General features: G+C 48.5%; 1 protein-coding gene across 2 annotated transcripts in view; it reads left to right on the top strand.

Moving 5' to 3' along the window:
* Positions 1-17,836, top strand: part of LOC146839017 (protein arginine N-methyltransferase 5-like) — a 162,385-nt gene that overhangs the window by 33,175 nt on the left and 111,374 nt on the right. For both annotated transcript variants that reach the window (XM_085603051.1, XM_085603052.1), the window contains 4 exons: positions 1,840-1,958; positions 4,343-4,428; positions 8,559-8,693; positions 9,086-9,201. In XM_085603051.1, the coding sequence (XP_085459177.1) occupies positions 1,840-1,958; positions 4,343-4,428; positions 8,559-8,693; positions 9,086-9,201 (456 nt within the window). The remainder of the gene's footprint in view (positions 1-1,839; positions 1,959-4,342; positions 4,429-8,558; positions 8,694-9,085; positions 9,202-17,836) is intronic.

Below are 17,836 nucleotides of genomic sequence, written 5' to 3'. Positions count from 1 at the left end.
AGTAAGTGTCCGCACCCCGCTGGGGGAGCCCTCTAATGGTAACGTAGGTGCATATGGTATCAGAGTTCTAGTAATAAATAAACTTCTGCGATAACATTTGTACACCACCTTTAGGAGGAGTGGTGTCGCGTGCTTGACCCGCTGGATGGAAGAGCGTGAGAAGCCGCTCCATAGAGTATGGGGGCAGCACACTCGCCATGTCGTCCTGACCTCTGTCTGCAAACCAGCGGGCTATCCACTGCAGCTGCGCTGCCAAGTAGTAATGCTCGAAGCAGGGCGCCGCTAGCCCCCCCCCCCCCACCCCCCCCCGATCCGTGGGCAGGTATAATTTCGTCAGTGACAGCCTGTGACGGCTACTCCCCCAGATGAAATCGCTGAGCAACTTAGAGAATGCAGTAAAAAAGGCCGCTTGTATGTATATTGGCAGGTTGGCCAAGTAGTACAGTAGCCTGGGAAGGATCACCATTTTGGCCAATGCCACCCTGTCCGTGACTGTCAGCGGCAGCGTACCCCAGAAGCGCATCTGCGACTTGAGAGCCGTAACTGCTCGACCCACATTCCCGTCCAAGATATCCTGCGGTTGATGGTATATCTGTACACCTAAGCATCTGAAGGTATCTTCTTTCCACACCACTCGTGTTCCGTTGAGTGTATCCCGGATCTTGCCTTCCCCCTTCAAACGCATACAGGCAGGATTTGCTAGCATTTACCCGAAGCCCCGAGACAGCTGCAAAGTCTCGCAATATGAGGGCCAGCTGGGTTGGGATATTCTCTATATCCCTCACGTACACCAGCAGGTCATCTGCATATAATGACACCTGATGTGTTGCATCTCCCAAGGTGGGTGTGAATCTTTGATGTATTTTATGTTCTCAAAAAGTGAAGTGAGACTCTACAAGGAGGCAATACATGTGTTTCAAAGGAGGAATTTACCTTACATTTTAATGGGTACTTATATTCTTCTTGGAACAATAGGAGCTAGGACATTTAGCAAATGTGGCGGTTTTGTATTCTCTAAGTAATGAGAAAAATGTAGCCCTGATCATTTTAATTGTAGGGCCTTTTTAAGCTGAGACCATTTATACAATAAAAAAAGAAGTGCAAGGATTCGGCTGGTGGAGGAAATAAAAAATGGGTTACGGTGCAAAGGTGCCATGTGTCTTTAGGGTTTACAAAAAATGGTGGTTTGAGTGTCCTGAAAGGAAGGCACTTAATCCATAGGACTGTGCAGAAATTGCAGAGTTGTTTAGACATCATCTCTCCTTATTATATTTATTATCTTTTGACTGACTGGTTTACCCTGTCGTGAGGCCATCCAAGAAGATACCTGTAGACATTGCAGACACTTGATTGCCAGTATAGAACAACTTGTTAAACTTAGTATTTTTATAGTAGGGGTGTAAATCAAATTCAATAAAAATGTACAGTGACCATTTGTGATAGTTGACAGTCCAGCAGAATTCATTCCTGGTGTATAAATTACATTTGCCACATGCCTTTATCAACTTAACTGACAGTATGAAAATCATATTTAAGCTGCTGTAAAAAAAAAAAATAGATGTTTTCTGATCTTGTTCGCTGAGTTTAAAGGAAAAGCAGTGTGGCTTTGAATTGATTGACATGAAATTCTCACTTTCATGTACAAAGACACCAAGTGTAGGACCTTACTGAAAAAATAGCTTAGGGTGACGGTTAAATGTTTGGAGGTTTACATATTCGCATTGCTAAACCACCCTTGTATTACCAATGTTTTTAATTTTAAACTTACTATTTGGGCCTAGCCTGCATCTAACCTTCAATGCCTTTTGTTTTAAACTTTTGTTTCACTTTAAAATATAGGTTTGACTTCCTTTGCATGCCCATCTTCCATCCCCGATTCAAGAGGGAATTCAGCTGTCAGCCAGCCCGAGGGAGGCCTGGGGCTCAGACCCGGTCTGACCTGCTACTGTCTGGAAGAGGTAAGCGATTCAGTTTACATCACTATTGAATGTTCCTCTTGGTGGGTGGACAGGGGTGCTAGGGTGTCGTTTTGGAACCTTTTGCTGTGGGATGTAGTAGTTTTAGGTCTCGCTGAGGCAGCGCATGTGCTGCTCTTAAAGTCATTTAGTGTATGGGTTTCCAAAGTGCTGCCACAGGCTTTTGGTTGCCTACGCGTGAGCGTGTACGCGCGCAGCCACCATCTGCCTTTCTGTCATGGCTCATTAAGCCGTCCAGCGTGTGAATCGTGCTCCTCCACTCCCTTGCTGTCTGCTCTCACTATCGTCCTCCCTCCTCCCCCTCCCTCCTCGTTAGCTTGTTATTCTTAACTTCGGAAGCATCTGATGTGAATTCTTCAAGGAGCAATTCACTTCCGACTAAGCCAATGCCGCCTCAAACAGTAGACATTTTCTGGAGCTTGTCTTTAGTTTGTTAGCTTTCATACAGTTGAAGTAATGGTATTCATCTTACTACAACCAAGTACAGAGTACAAGAAAATGCAATACCGTAAATAGAAACAATATTAGTACATTTATCCACGCAAGTATTCATGGTGGCATAGAGGAGTTGCTCGTTTTTAGTGACACAACTTATAATTTCAGAGTTGATGTTTAATTTTTGTTTGGGAACTTGCCAACCTGGCAAATTAAGTTCTTCCTGGTGTGACTTGCCAGTGACGAAGTTTGAATCTCGGTTAAGTCTCATCTTTTTGAGGTCGATAAATCGAGTTGCATTCATTTGGATAATAACATTTACTGCACTTTTAAGAAGCAATTCTGCAACATTAAGCAATAGATGCATTCGAAATTAGCATTGTGCGCTGCTCACTAGTGGAGAAGTTACGGCATGACGTCACGCCAGGTGAGCACATGGATGTGTGCTGCTCACTTCTCACTAGTGGAGAAGTTACGGCATGACGTTACGCCAAGTGAGCACATGGATGTGCGCTGCTCACTTCACTAGTGGAGAAGTTATGGCATGACGTTACGCCAGGTGAGCACATGCATGTGCGCTGCTCACTAGTGGAGAAGTTACGGCATGACGTCACGCCAGGTGAGCACATGGATGTGCGCTGCTCACTTCACTAGTGAAGTTACGGCATGACGTTACGCCAGGTGAGCACATGCATGTGCGCTGCTCACTTCTCACTAGTGGAGAAGTTACGGCTTGACATCTCGCCAGGGGAGCGTTGTAGGGGAGGGAAATCCTTTAAAGAGTCATTTTCTCTCTGGGTTTCCCTTCTCTTTTTGAAACTCCGGAGCTGTAATATTGTCGTGGTGTCACCAGGACTTTAAGTGAAGCTTTTTCAATATTCTATACAAGTCCTAGTTGCAGCTTATTTATCTTATGCAATTAACAACCATTAACAAAGCCAATAGTTCTCCCTTGTTGTAGGTATAATGTTACTTGTATCATATCTGGATGCAATGACAAACAGCAAAATACAAGTCGTGCGACGCACTATACTGAGCACAGATTTTTAGCTTGCGTGTTTTTCAGCCACGCCGTTAATTACATTGGCCACGCCCCTTTAAGAGACACTCGTTTTTTCATTCCACTTAAAGCCCAGACCTCAACATCATTATTAGTGGGCATTTGCAAAAGAATCAATGGGTCATGTGACGGGGTATGACGGATCCAGCCTGGGTGCCGAGGCTGGCACATGCTCCTACTAAGTCACCATTGTATTCATTCTAAAGTAACCACAAACAGTGCTTTGTGGTGGGTATGAGAGACATTTAAGAGAGAGGGAATTTGAGGATGCGGTCTCAATACTGCAAACGTAAAGCACCGCGCAGTTAGCACAGTCCATTATTGGTATGAATGGCCCTGTTTAAACTGCGCTGCCTCCCCAAGCAGTTCAGATGCTCTGTCCAGCAAGGCGCAGCTCATCTGAGTAAGCACGCATATTGTTATTGCCCATAGATTGTCAGTGAGCACTTCCCATTATTTCTGTGGCTATCGTTCACAGAGAGAGATGCCCACATTCCAGGCCTTCTTGTAAGTCCTTTACTTCCACATGCCACTTCCAACACCAGTTGGGGTGCCCTTCTGTTCACAGTGCAGTAATTGCTCGGAATTGAGCGCCTCTTTTCACACCTAGTGTTGCAGCTCCTTCCCTCATGGGGTGTGAACCTACTGCACTCTTGTTTGTTCCAGTGGTGCAATGTCCTAATATTTCAATATTGCAGTGCTCGCCTCTCCAGGGATGGTGTCGCGCCTTCAGTTGGTGTTCTCGCCCTGTCCATTGCCCTCTGGTTCGAGCACCCCTAGTTTGTTCCGTGAAGTCCTCTGTGAGGGAGCGGACTCGTGTTAAGGGGGTTCACTGGTGAGGATGTTTGTGACTGGGTGTTTGTCTCTCTAGATTGGAACACGCTGATCGTCGGGAAGCTGTCCACGTGGATTCAGCCAGATGCCAAGCATGAGGTGGTGCGAAGGAACTCTGAGGCGGTGAGTGCTTGGATGCCCGGCCATGGAGGGATGGCATGGATGCAGAGATACCATGATCAGCATGCTCGTCACTGAATGCATAATACATCCCATGCTCATGTGTTTGTTTATATTACCCTGTATGTTTATGCATCTTATACTGTTGCTTACAAGATTCATTTCCCAAGTGAAGTTTAATTCTGGTGGAATAAAATTCTCATTTCAACCATATTCATATTTGATCCACTGGTCCTTCACGCACGTATATTGCACAATCTCCTAAATGACGTCTCAAAAGGCCAGAAATGCTTCTAATCCTTAATGCCATTAAATTCTATTCTCGTCCCCATCGTCTGGATCAACGGGCAGCAGGGATTCTGGCTCCTTCTGCTGCGAGCTTCAGCTGCGATAGAACTTGTTTGTTCTTCAAATATCTTTTCAAACGCACTTTCCAGCACATATGCTTGGAGGATGCCATTTTAGGATGTGGCCTGATGCAACTGCTGATGAAGTAAAGGATAGGATAATTCTGCTTAAGCACTTTAAATGATCGTTTGTTCCAAGTACTCCCTGGAAGGGTGCGCTCCTCGGCGTATTCACATCTTTCGAGAATAGTCCCGAGACGCACACAGCCACCTGAATTAGCCTTACTGGCTTTTTTTTCTCCAATGTAAAGTGTTGTTTATTACTGTAAAATTATTTTAATGAAATTAAATTGACTATTGTAGAATCCAAATCTTCAAAATAATCCTTTTCTGCAAGAACCTCCTTGTTTCTTATTCCATTTTCAAATATTTTCTAAAAGAGACGTTGTTCATTGAAATGTTTATCCAACATGACCCAGAGTACTGCACATATCCCCAATGCATTTTGGGCCCAGCAGGACCTTCGGAGGGGATACTGTAAATAAAAACACACGCCGTCCACAAATCAGTCAAAATACAACCAAGAGCAACAGGATACTACCACCAACACCGAGCGAAGTTCCCGCGCTTGAGCTCCACGCTCAGTGCCAACGGATTCAAGATCCTTGTCCGGCAACCCCTGCGCTTTCGTCATTCCAAAGGAACTTAAGGCCTCGTCCATGTGAAGCAAGGACATCATAGGTACCTGCCGTGATCACCAAAGACTATTCCGTGCTGTGAGTAATTCTGCTTAAAACCATGCAAAGAGCCAGAAAGATGTATCGCGCACACACGACACACCAAGCCTCGTCCGGCTACTGCGAGAGACCAAAGCGCCACAAGATTTGTTTAATTTCGAGAGAAACCATGATCAAGCCATAGGGATCCAAGAGCACTGGTCAAGTGTTCTAGTGACCATTTGTCAAGCAATAAGTGAGGATATTGAATCGCAGTGTGGAGATATTGCGCTGGTGTTCAGTAGTAGATTTCTATTGACTGTGCCTGTTGCTCTTGTTTTCTATTTTGATTGATTCGTGGACGTTATGTGTTTTTGAATTTTTTTTATTTAGAGTATATTCCCCCAATGAAGGACCTGCATAGCCCAAAATGCATTGGGTATATGTCAAGTACTCGGCGTCATGTTAGATAAACTTCTCTTTTGGAAAATATTTGAAAACACAATAAGAGATGTTCCTTGCTGAAAAGGATTGTTTTGAAGATTTGGAGTCAACACAATTTAGTATCATTAAAATTAGTTTTGGTGGCTGTGCGCCTTACGACTATTAAGTTTTGAGAACTGCTACATCTCACTGCTGCTGAAGTGCCACTAGGGTTGAAACATTTACATTCTAACCCATCGGGCTGATTTTAGGAAACTGAATACAGACTAGCCATATTTCAAATAGACTCAGCTAGGGCACTGTTTTTAAAGTCATTTCTTAACCCCTTCGCCGCTAGGCCTTTCCCCTCCTGTGCTAATCCTTTTTTTGGGCTATTTGGGGTAGTGCGCGCTTAGGCCCCTGTAGCTTTTTGACCACATAAGGTATCCACACCAAATTTGCGTCCTTTTCTTCCAACATCATGGGGATTTTAAAGGTACCCCGGGTTTGTGGATTCCCCTGGAGGGGTCCCAGAAATTAGCCAAAATACAGCAACATATTATGTTTTTGGGGAAAAATGGGAAATACAGGCTGCAAATGAAAGCGTCTGGATTTTCCCTGAAAACGTTATCAAAGGTTTGTGGGGCTGAAATCACCATTTCCCCAGCTTTTAGGGAATCACAGACTTTTATCAGAAACCCAACATTTTTCACACCGTTTTGTTATTTTTCTGGGACGTAGCCTATTTTTGCTATTTTCTGTGCTTTCAACCTCCTTCCAGTTAATGGTAGAAATGGGTGTGGAAGTAATAATGGATCCTGGAAAGCTATACATTTTAGAAAAGTAGACAAAATTCCGAATTCAGCAAGGGGTCATTTGTGTAGATCCATCAAGGTTTCTTTATAGAAACTAACAGTTAAATATAGGAAAAATTTGAAAATTAGTTGAAAAAAACCAGCCTTTTGTGTCAACGTTTTAACCTGTAACTTCTTCTAATTATGACAGCTCTTTGAAGGCAATATACCGTTGCATCCGCTGGACCTTACTGGCAGTAGGGATATATAGGACTTGTAGGTTCACCAAGAACCCGACGAACCCAGAGTCAAAAACTGAGCAGCAATTTGCAATGGTATTTATTATGTTCCGGGTATATAGCAATTATTGTGGGAAAATCTATACATGGAAAAATCGGTATGAAAGACACCTATGTATTTCTGAAATGGGAACAAATTATAGAGTTTAGAAACAGTAGATATTTGCACATTTTTTAAATTGGGAATACTCATATTAGCATGAGAATTATCGGTCATTTTTTACAATGACTTCTTTTTTACACAATGTCTTTCATTTGGAAGGCAGAAATGCATCAAAAATCAATAGGTAATAATAATTGCTTTGCAAATCTGAATTACCCTAACTCTCCCGATAAAAATGGTACCTCACTTGTGTGGGTAGGCATAGTGCCCATGACAGGAAATGGCTCAAAACCCAACGTGAACACACCACATTATCACAATGAAAATGTACCCTTTTTTGCGAAGTGTCTAGCTGTAGTTTTTGAACCCTAGCTCTGCGGGTACCTTGGGAAACCTAGCATACCTATACGTTTTTGAAAACTAGACACCCAGGGGAATCCAGGATGGGGTGACTTGACTGCCTCCCACCAGGTTCTGTTACCCAGAATCCCTTGCAAACCTAAAAAATTGTCCAAAAAAACACATTTTCCCCACATATCTGCGGTGGAAAGTTCTCGAATCTGCGTTGATCCACAAATTTCCACCCACCCTGCGTTCCCCAAAGTCTTCTGAGAAAAATGGTACCTCACTTGCGTGGGTGGACCTAGTGCCAGCGACAGGAAATGGTCTCGATGAGTGATTTATTCATTGCATATTTTGTTTCCTTGTAGAAAAAAATAGCCATTGAAAGAGAAGCGTAGTCTTTTCATATAATAAAAGTACATTGGCTATAGTGAACATGTAGTCATACGTTAAGCAAACGTATATATAATGAATCCTTGGGAGCCACTATTTTTTGTTTTCCTAGTTTACTCCGGTTTCCAGTCCATATGGGTGAACTCTGTCTGGCAGCTGGTAAATACTTATTTATTTGCCCTTCATCATGGTTTTACCCTGCCAAAATGCCATCTGGAATTACTGCGCAAAGTTAAATTCCCAGAACTCAGTTTGAGAACTCATCTAAAGCCATCACTTTAAATAACTGACCGTGAATGTATGCAGTCTCTTGAGCATATGGTTAATATTATTTTAGCTGTCCATCTAGCTTCACAGGTCATATAGTGTGTGTGTGTGTGTGTGTGTGTGTGTGTGTGTGTGTGTGTGTGTGTATATATATATATATATATATATATATATATATATATATATACACATATATACATACTGACATGTATGGTTTCAAAAAAAGGTTACTCAAGAAAATAGTGCCAAGCCTTTCTTGGTATTCTGGTTCGAAGTTTGTAAGTACCTGCTGTCGCCATCCTGTCTTCATTGGTTTCGCCTTCAGTATCACGATTGAATGTGGAAACTTGACCCCTCTGCTGCTTGTGTGCCACGTGAATGGAGTATCTGCTGCTCTGATTATAGCTGGGCCTTTCCTCAGAAGCCTCTCCTCCGTTTCCTTCTTCCAGGCCTTGATTCAGGAACTGCACTTCTCTGCTTACCTCGGACTTCCTGCTTTCCTGATCTCCATCACTCAAGGCGACAACAGCAATCTGGCTCGGATTCTCATCAACCACATTCATGGAGGCCACCACTCGTCCATGGTATGTAGTAGGGCAGTTTAGGCCTGCTGGTATTTCAGGGACCGGAATTAGGTAGTAGGCAAGTATGATTTGGGATGTTTATGCCACAGTAGCAGAGGGCAGAGTCTAGTAGAGGTTCTTCTCTACTGTTAAGTGGATTGGTGTGGTTGCTAGGAAACAGTGTGTTAGTTCCAAAGAGAGATTTATTGATGTAGTACCTAGGTGTGCAGTACGGTTAAGATTCCTCTGTGGAGTTGTGCAGTGGTCTAGTAGCAAGGGTATGGGTAGATGTTTCTTTGTTGCGACATGTTGGTTGCTATTAGATCATTCAGTGTAGTCGCTTAGAGCATTTTTGTTGTAGCTGTATACTGTTACATGTTTGCCCTCGCACATTACCTCCCTTATTCCTTCAGTTCTGGATGCGTGTGCCCCTTATCGCGGCAGAGGACCTGCAAGATGACCTCATTGAGAATGAACAAGTGCTTGGCCCTGATCAAGATAGTAAGAATGAAGAGACTACGTGGATGTGGTGAGTGCATTTGCCAGAGCAGAGTGCTCTCCTTCCCTTTTCCAGCCTTCCTCTCGCCTACAAGTCTGTTATCACACCTGTTTGTAGAGGCCAGGTTATTTTTATGTGAATTAATGCTACTTTGTGAGGGCTAAAACGAAATTTTTTACATGTGCCCTAAAAGTAGTTGTAGGAGGCTGGCTTAGTATATGGTGCTAACTTGTGTAAGTGTAGTATCCTGCACTAATCCAGACAACCCTTATGGTGATTTTTAGTGGTCTTTGACAACCTTCGAAAACTCTCGAAGTGGTAGCTGTGGAGAGCCGCCTTCAGGCTTAGTCCGGAAGGAGTGTAAAGCAGCTTGTTTTACCAGTCCTTAATCTTATAGTATAGGTTAAGTGATAGAACCACACTGGGTAGTCATAAAAATTATGTATTTATGATTAACACTATCACATTGCAATAGCTGCTTCCTGGAGATATAAACATAATGCACACAAATACTTTTGACATAGAACACAACACATCAGTCTAGAATGGACCCAGAGTACAGAGTCGGGGATCCAAGGAACCACCCTTTTTTAGTATCTAGGAACCCCACGGAGGTCGTGTGCAGAGTGCGAACACGACTGCATGCTCAATGTAAGTCAATAGGTAAGTCGCTGTTGCGGTTTTAAAGAAAAAGCACCCTTCACAGTGGACCCTGAAGAAACCCAGTGGTAGATGGACGTTTCGAGAGTCACCCCACCCGTGGATACCTCAGGAACCAGGATACCTACACCAGGGAATCCTGGTGCATAGGTGCGAAGTGACGGCAGAAACCGCGGTAAACCCCAATGGAGGACTTCAGAAAAGATGCTGCTCACGAAGTAGGTGAAAGTGTCTGGTGGAACGCAAAGGTGGATTCAAGATGAGAGGTACCTGCAAGCAGAGGGGCAGAGTCTATGCCACTCAGGAGTGACCAGGAGACACGGAAGACAAATGCCTGCCGATGTCTGAGATACAGGAGAGTTAACGGTGCCCAAGAAGTTGCAGCTGTGCGGACCAGGCGATGCTGTAGAAGACCCGGAGCCGTTCACGAGCTGTCCCATGTCTGATTTCGAGATGGGGTCAGTGTGTCTGGCAGGGGCACTAACATAGACTGCATAATGTCGGTACCAGCAAGTTTCAAATGACTCCCCATGAGCAGGTATGTCAGAGCAGGTCCTGAGCAAGCAGTAGAACCCACTGGAGCCAAAGAAGACCCTCCAGAGGACCCAGAGGCACAAGAGGAGCTCAAGCAGCTCACCAAAGGATGAAGGCACACAGTGCAAAGGCTGGGGTGCAGGCAAATATCTTGGGTGTAGGAGATGCTTGAGACTGGAGCTTCTTGGAGCCTAAAGATCTCTTAAGGAGAGAGTCCACAAGCCTTGGCAATGACAAGTCGATGCAGTGCACAGGAGTTCTCTTTCAGCCGTTCCGACGAGGGATACTGGCCTCAAACTCGGTGATAAGACCGTGCAGGCCTCAGGAGTTGCAGAACCACCACCTGTGTTGCTGAGCCTTTACAAGTCCGTGGGAGCCCAGGATCTGCAGACCGGTCAGCTTTGTTGCAGTGCCTGCAGATGCAGGGGAGTGAGTCCTTCACTCCAAGGGAGATTATTTTGGGTATCTTTGATGTCCACAGGCCCTGTGAAGAACCTGTATGGAGCACAGACATTGCAGCAGACTTGCAGGACGACAAGAACAAGAGCAGCAGGAGTCTTCCAAGTTGCAGTCTCGGCTCCCAAAGCAAAGCCCAATGTGCCCAGATGGTTGAAGCTGAAGTAGTTTCGGATCTGAATCTTGTCCCACAACGAATCTAGGGACGCACCCACAGGTAGGCTCTTAAGTACCTTAAGGAGGGGGTTAGAACGATTCAGAGGAGCTCTGCAGTGGGGAGGATACTCGCATGTCCTCTGTCCAGTTTCACGCCAGAGCAGGAGCCAATGGCTCCCTGAACTGGTTTCAAATGAAGTATGTAAGGAGGGCACCAAATGTGCCCTTCAAAGCAGTCTAGTGGTGCTGGCAATCGCCCTACCCTGTCCCAATACACCTAGTCCTGTCTGAGAGGTGGTCACACCTCCCTGTGACAGGAAACTTATTGTCTTACCTTCCCCTGCTGGAGCTTGGCTCAGCAGCAGGAGGGCAGAATCGTGTTTCTGTTGGCAGCAGCCATAGTTTGCTGTCCAGGTCTAGAAAACCGGTACCAGGAGCACTGTGGGTCTCCTTTACAGTGCATGGAATCATACCCCACACAATTTATGATGTGGGGGAATGATTCCAACATTTTTTTTTTTTGTTTTTTTGATTTTCAAAAACCTTTATTGTCTCATCAATTTGTACACTGCTATTCAGCCAACAACCCGGAGGCAGGCAGCATGTTGTCAGTGCGGCGAGCCGCATGAGCGATTTCACATCGTATATTAGAGTACAACGCAAATAGTAACAGTTTAGTGAACAATCCAACAATACCAACTTTGAGCGAGAGTCAGGGAGGAGCCCACCAACACGAAGGGCAAATATCCCAACTGCCCTTGCCCTGCGACCTCGCACCGTCCGAGCCACACAAACACTAATTCTCCCATCTCTGCTATACGCAGGTTCAGCTAACATGGCGCTCATACCAGGCCGGCGCCCTCCCCACTATCGCGCCCCACAAGACAGCCATCACCGGTCTGCATCTCATCAACAGCCTTCTAATCAGTCAACTCAGTCATCTCCCTCCACTTCCGCTCCTGCAAGCCACTCCACCAACGGCTGCCACAGATCAGCAGGTCGTGAACGCTGCGGCAGTTGGTCCCAGTATGCAGTCAGTTGCTCCCTACAGTATACCGCTGATCCCACCCAGCCAGACGCCTTCGGGGGAGCCTTCTCCTTCCAATGTATCGCTATTTGGCGCTTGGCAAGCAATAATAAGAGGGCAGTGAGTTTACGTGAAGCCCGAGGGACATTCAGCACAAAGCCCAGGAGGGCCACAAGCGGGTCTGGCACCAATGCCACTCCCACTATTTCCCCTATAATGTTGAAAACTGTAACCCAAAATCTGTGTATTGGTCCACATGTCCAAACTAGGTGGTGGAACGTCGCCTCGCTTTCACCACATCTCCAACAAGTCGTGTCGGATCGGAGGCCCATCCTGAACAGTTGTATGGGCGTGCGGTATGTCCTGTGCAGATAGTTTAAGTGTATCAGTCTCAGTCTATAGTTAGGCGACAGGTGTTCGAGTTGGGTGCAACAGAATTCCCACTGTTTTTCTGTAATACGTATGCCTGCGTCCTCCTCCCATAAGGTCCTGGAATCAACGTGCGCAGCGGGTGCCGTGCTTTGTGTGGTCCTATAGATACGTGTTATCAATTTACGCGGGGAGGAGTTTGACAGAATGTCTTCCAGAGCTGCCAGCGTTGGTGGGGCGCTCGGGAACATGGGATATTTGTGCCTGCAAGCCGACCGCAATTGGTAGTACAAGAGGAGCTCAGAGGCTGTCGGCTCAGGCGCCGCGGCCAGAGATTGTATCGGAAGAAAAGTCATCCGGATATAAATCCCCCGCCACCTTCAAGCCACATGCGTGCGCTCGTCGCGCTACCGCCGCGTCCGTAAGCGGACTCAGCAGAGGGTTGGCTTCCAATGGCATACTTGGGGCATATAGGTCCACCATACCCGCACGCTTCGCAATGTTGGACCAGGCCCAACGCACCATCTCTACGGTGTTAACGTCTTCCTGGGATTGCTTGTAGGTCTGGTACACAGCTGTCCGCATGGGACAAGGGGCCGCCACGTCTGTCTCTATGGCCACGTGAGGCTGGTAGGGAATCGGGTGATGCCAATAGTGCAAGTATTGGGCCTGTGCACTATACGCATACAACTCAAGGTCCGGGGCTGCGAGACCCCCCTGCCGAAAGGGGAGCGTAAGGAGGTTCCAGGCCACCCTGGGCTGCTTACCTGCCCACACCAGTTCAATCATCGCGGAGCGAAGTCTGCGGAAGAACGCCATCGTCAACGGTACAGGGATGTTAGCGAATAGGTAGAGGAATTTAGGCGCCACAACCATTTTTGCAATGGCTATGCGGCCCGTCAACGACAGCGGCAACGCTTTCCACCTCTTAACTTTACTCTCCAGCCACTCCATGGCCACACCAAAGTTGGCCAACTGTATCTCTTGAACTGAGCGGCTCATCCTTATACCCAAGTACTTGACCTCATCCGTGACCCAGTCGATCGGGAATTCCGTGTGACACTTGTGCGTGCCCTCCGTTAAGGGTAGCATGGCCGATTTGGACCAGTTGATATCTATACCGGTGAGCCCACTGTAGCGAGTTACCTCCCTCATCAGCGGGTCAAAGTTCTCCGACGGGTTCATCATGTAGATGGTGGTGTCGTCGGCATGCATAGAAATTAGCAGACCGCGCGACGTAAAGCCAATGCTACGTTGAGTATGATGTTGTCGCAATCGGGCTGCCAGCGGTTCCGTCGCGATCGCAAATAGCAACGGCGACAATGGGCATCCTTGTCGGGTCCCTCTGGTGATGGAGATAGGGGCAGACGTCTGGCCATTCACCCGCACCCTAGCCGCTGGACCATTATATAATATGCCTATGCGCCTGGCAAATAGCGGACTAAATCCCATTCGGGTAAATAACGTCCGCAAAAACTGCCATTCCAGAGAGTCGAATGCCTTCGTCGCATCCAACAGTGCCGCGGCGGCTTGGACTTTGGGATCCAAATAATGCAAGAGCCCAAATAGTACTCGTAGGTTATGAGAAGTGGACCTCCCCATTACAAAGCCCGATTGGTCAGAGAGCGCAATTTGTGGCAGCATGTACTTTAAGCGGTCAGAAAGCAGTTTAGTATATATTTTGGCGTCGAGGTTTATTAGTGACAGTGGGCGGTAGGAGTCTGGGCGCTTTGGGTCCTTGCCAGGCTTAAGCAGCGTGATGATCAGTGCTTCCCGCAGTGACTGGGGGAGGATCCCTTTTTCCACTGCCTCCTCAAACACACCATGTAGCCTCGGGACAAGGATGTCCGCGTATTCCTTGTAGAAGGCCGCCGTCAGCCCGTCCGGGCCCGGCGCCTTGCAAGGCGGAAGGCCTGCAATTACCGCCCATATGCCGTTTTGCGTGAACGGCAAGTCCATGTATTGTCTGGCACTATTGCTGAACCACGCTAAGGCAATGGTGTCTAGATAGTCGCTGAGCACTTTCTCCTCTGGTGTCACCTTCGTGGTGTATAAATCCCTATAGAAATCCGTCATCGTGTCCAGGATATCTGGCGGCTCACGCACCACGTCACCCTCCGCACGCTGCAACTCTAGTATATAGTTCGACCCACGTGGCGCGCGCAACATATGCGCCAATGTGCGTCCGGCTCGGTCGCCCTCGCCATATCGCCTAGCCCGACAGTCTTTAGATAGGTATGCGACTTCCCTGTCTGCCTCCTCTTGGTACCTAGTGAGCTGCGATCTAAGGTCCGCACGCACTCTGTCTGACGGCGCATTTATCAGGTCAGACTCCAGTCGCGCAAGGTCTATTTCCAGTTTGCTCAGGGAATCGCGAATTGATCTCAGCACACCTGTTTTCAGCGACATGCAGTGCCCTCTCGTCACCACCTTACAAGCCTCCCAGAGCGTGCCCGGCGAGTCCACGGTGCCCTCATTAATCGAAAAGTAGTCCTCGAGCTTTTCGCGCAGTGCCTGCTAAAATACCTGAACGCGCAGCGCCCGCGAGGAAAACCGCCAGCTAAATGGCTGTATATATTGGGCCGGAGTGGACAACGTGAGGAGCACCGGGGCATGATCGGAAAGCGATCTCGGCAGATGCATCACCTCTTGCACTGACGAGTGCAGGTCTCTGGATAGCAACCAGTAATCCAACCTGGACCAGGCGGCTCTATGCGCTGTTATACATGTGCCTGCGCGGTCCCCTGGGTGTAACACCCTCCAGGAGTCCACCAACCCTGTCTCCTGTACGATACAGCCAAGCGCCTCTGATGCCCTAGGGTGGTGTTCTCTAGTAGCGCCCTGCCTATCCATAGAGTCTGAGAGTACGACATTGTAGTCCCCCCCCCCCCCCCCCATAAGATTGCTGCCGGGCCACGAGCCTGCGCCGCATGCCATAGTTCCCCGAAGAAATCTGGGTTGTCATCGTTAGGGCCGTACACATTCACCAGCACCAGTCGCATGCCACACAGCGTACCCACAAGCAGCACATAGCGGCCTCCCACGTCCCTGAGCACCTCGTGCGTCGTCCACCTGAGACCTCTTCGTATCAGGACCGCCACCCCTCTGGAGTAATTAGAATAAGATGCGTGAACTATCTCTCCCCATCGATTATGCTTAAGCAGCTGTTCTGCATTAGCTGTCAAGTGAGTCTCCTGCAAGAGGCAAATGTCTATATCTTTTCTAAGTAAGTAGGCCTGAACCAACCTGACCTTGCGTCTGTCATTCAAGCCTCGCACATTCCAGGTAAGGCAGGTTATTCGCGTCATGGCGGTAGGGACGTGAAGAAGTTACAATCAAACAAGACGCTCAAGCCATGTGATAATCCACTCAACCACCAACAGACGACGTGCACAGCACAGTCCCGCAACCCACCGGGCCACATTACTTGGAAGCGATCATAATACAGCAAGGAATAAAATTTACGACAGGGCAGTGAGGAATATACGGTATATGGCACAGCAGTTAGGCTCGCTTCTCCTGACTCAACACTACTAAACAAACTCCAAATCTACCCCCCAAACTCCGGTGAACCCTCCCCCCCCACCCGCTCCAACCCCCCAACCAGGTTGTGCAATAGCCCCCCAAGTTACCCACCCAGCCATAGAAACCATGACTAAACTCAACTTTATTAACCAAGACATGGGAATCATCCCCTGAGGTACGCAGGTTGGCCGCCTGCTAACCCTGTGCTCGTGACAGGGCGATCGAGCTCTGCAACAGCGTGCCGGCTCAAGGTCCCCCACCACCCCGGAACCAAATCGATATGCTCAGCCCTCCCAGTGCAAGCGAATAAATCCCCTGCGCAGTAGACAACCAAGAGGCCCCTAAGCGGCCCGGACAGGGGGCAAACAACTAAATAGCAAAAACATTAGACACGAGTAGTCACTCAATATCACTTAGCCTGTCCTGTCGCTCCGGCCCCTCTGCAGGTGGTTGGTTTTTCTGCTCTCTTGCCAGTTGTTTCGCATATTGTAGGGCCGCTTTCGCATCCAAAAAGAAAGTCGGTTTTCCGGGGCCCTGCACCCGGAGCTTCGCAGGGTAAATCAGGGAGTATTTCGTTCCCGTTTGTTGGAAGAGTTTTTTCGCAGGCATGAATTCTCTGCGAGCAGTTTGAACTTGCATGGTATAGTCAGGGTGAAGGGCAATGTGATTACCTTTGTACTGCATATCTTTCATGTCTCTTGCCATACGCAATACCGAGTCCCGGTCCCTATAATTCAAGACGCGCGCGATGATCGGCCGAGGCGGCGCTCCCGGTTTAGGCCTGGGCCCCAGTGTCCTATGCCCCCTTTCAATGAGGAACATTAAGGATAGCCCCGACCCAAATAGGTCTTTTAGCATCTGTTCAACGAATTGTTCCATATTAGTAATGTCTGTTGATTCCGCCACACCCGTGATGCGGATGTTGTTGCGCCTCGAGCGCGCCTCTAAATCCTCGTTCTTCTGTTGTATCAACTCCAGGACTTTGTCCATTCCACGCAGTTGTTTGACCAAGTCGGTCTGGCCATCCTCCGTGTCAGCCACGCGTGTCTCGAGCGCCTCCACTCTGCTTTCGTGCTTGTCCATATGCGTCGTGATTCCGTCCATGCGTGCTGCCAGCGCGTCCATTTTGCCATCTATGCCACGCAATCCTTCCTTCAGCTCTTTAAACATCGCTTTAATGTCCGCATCCAATGGGCCGCTCTGTTCAGTGCGTGTGGCCTCTGTGTCTAGGCCATCCTGGTCCGACGCTTTTTGTTTGGACTTGTCGAATGTGAGTTTGGGCTGGCGCGTGTCCGGCTTGCCCATGGCTGACCCACCTCGCCGCTAGTGGATAGGGGCCACTTAAACACAGGACTCCCCACGGCGCCTCGCGCCCCACACCAGGCCTCTGCAGCAGATGGTAGGAAGGATAATCGACCACAGCAGGCCAGGGAGCCACTGCCCCCGCACCGGGGTATGTCTGTAGTGCAGTAGACCAGGTCCACCAGGGCGGGACCGCCGCAGGGTGTATCCTCAGATGCGGCCTATCCTCCGCTCAGCGGCGCCTCTCGCGTTGCACCGGAGCCCCAGAGCAGGCATCCACCGGGCCGAATGAGCGCCGGTCCGCGCCCCGGGCCTCAGTTGTGAAAGCCAGCCGCAGCCCGGCCACGACAGCGGCAGCACCACCCCGTCCGGGGCCACAGTTCCACAGCGCGCTGCCCTCCGCGCCGCCTCGATGGACAACGGCAAGCCCCGACCGCTCACTGCCCTTCCCAGGTCTCTGCCTCAGGGTACACTCCGGCAGTTGGCAGCAGCGCAGCTCCCCTCGGTCAGGCGGTCTGCAGGATCTATAACGGGGCGCGGGCGCTCAGCGGCGCTCTATCGTGGCAGGACGTGCACAGCGAGTGCCCACCCAGGACGCCGGCTCAGGTCGTCCGATGCGTCGATAGCCCTCGAGGC

Source organism: Triturus cristatus, chromosome 4_2 (assembly GCF_964204655.1).
Source record: "Triturus cristatus chromosome 4_2, aTriCri1.1, whole genome shotgun sequence".
In the NCBI taxonomy this organism is placed as follows: Eukaryota; Metazoa; Chordata; class Amphibia; order Caudata; family Salamandridae; genus Triturus; species Triturus cristatus.
This window is presented reverse-complemented; position numbering and strand designations above follow the sequence as displayed.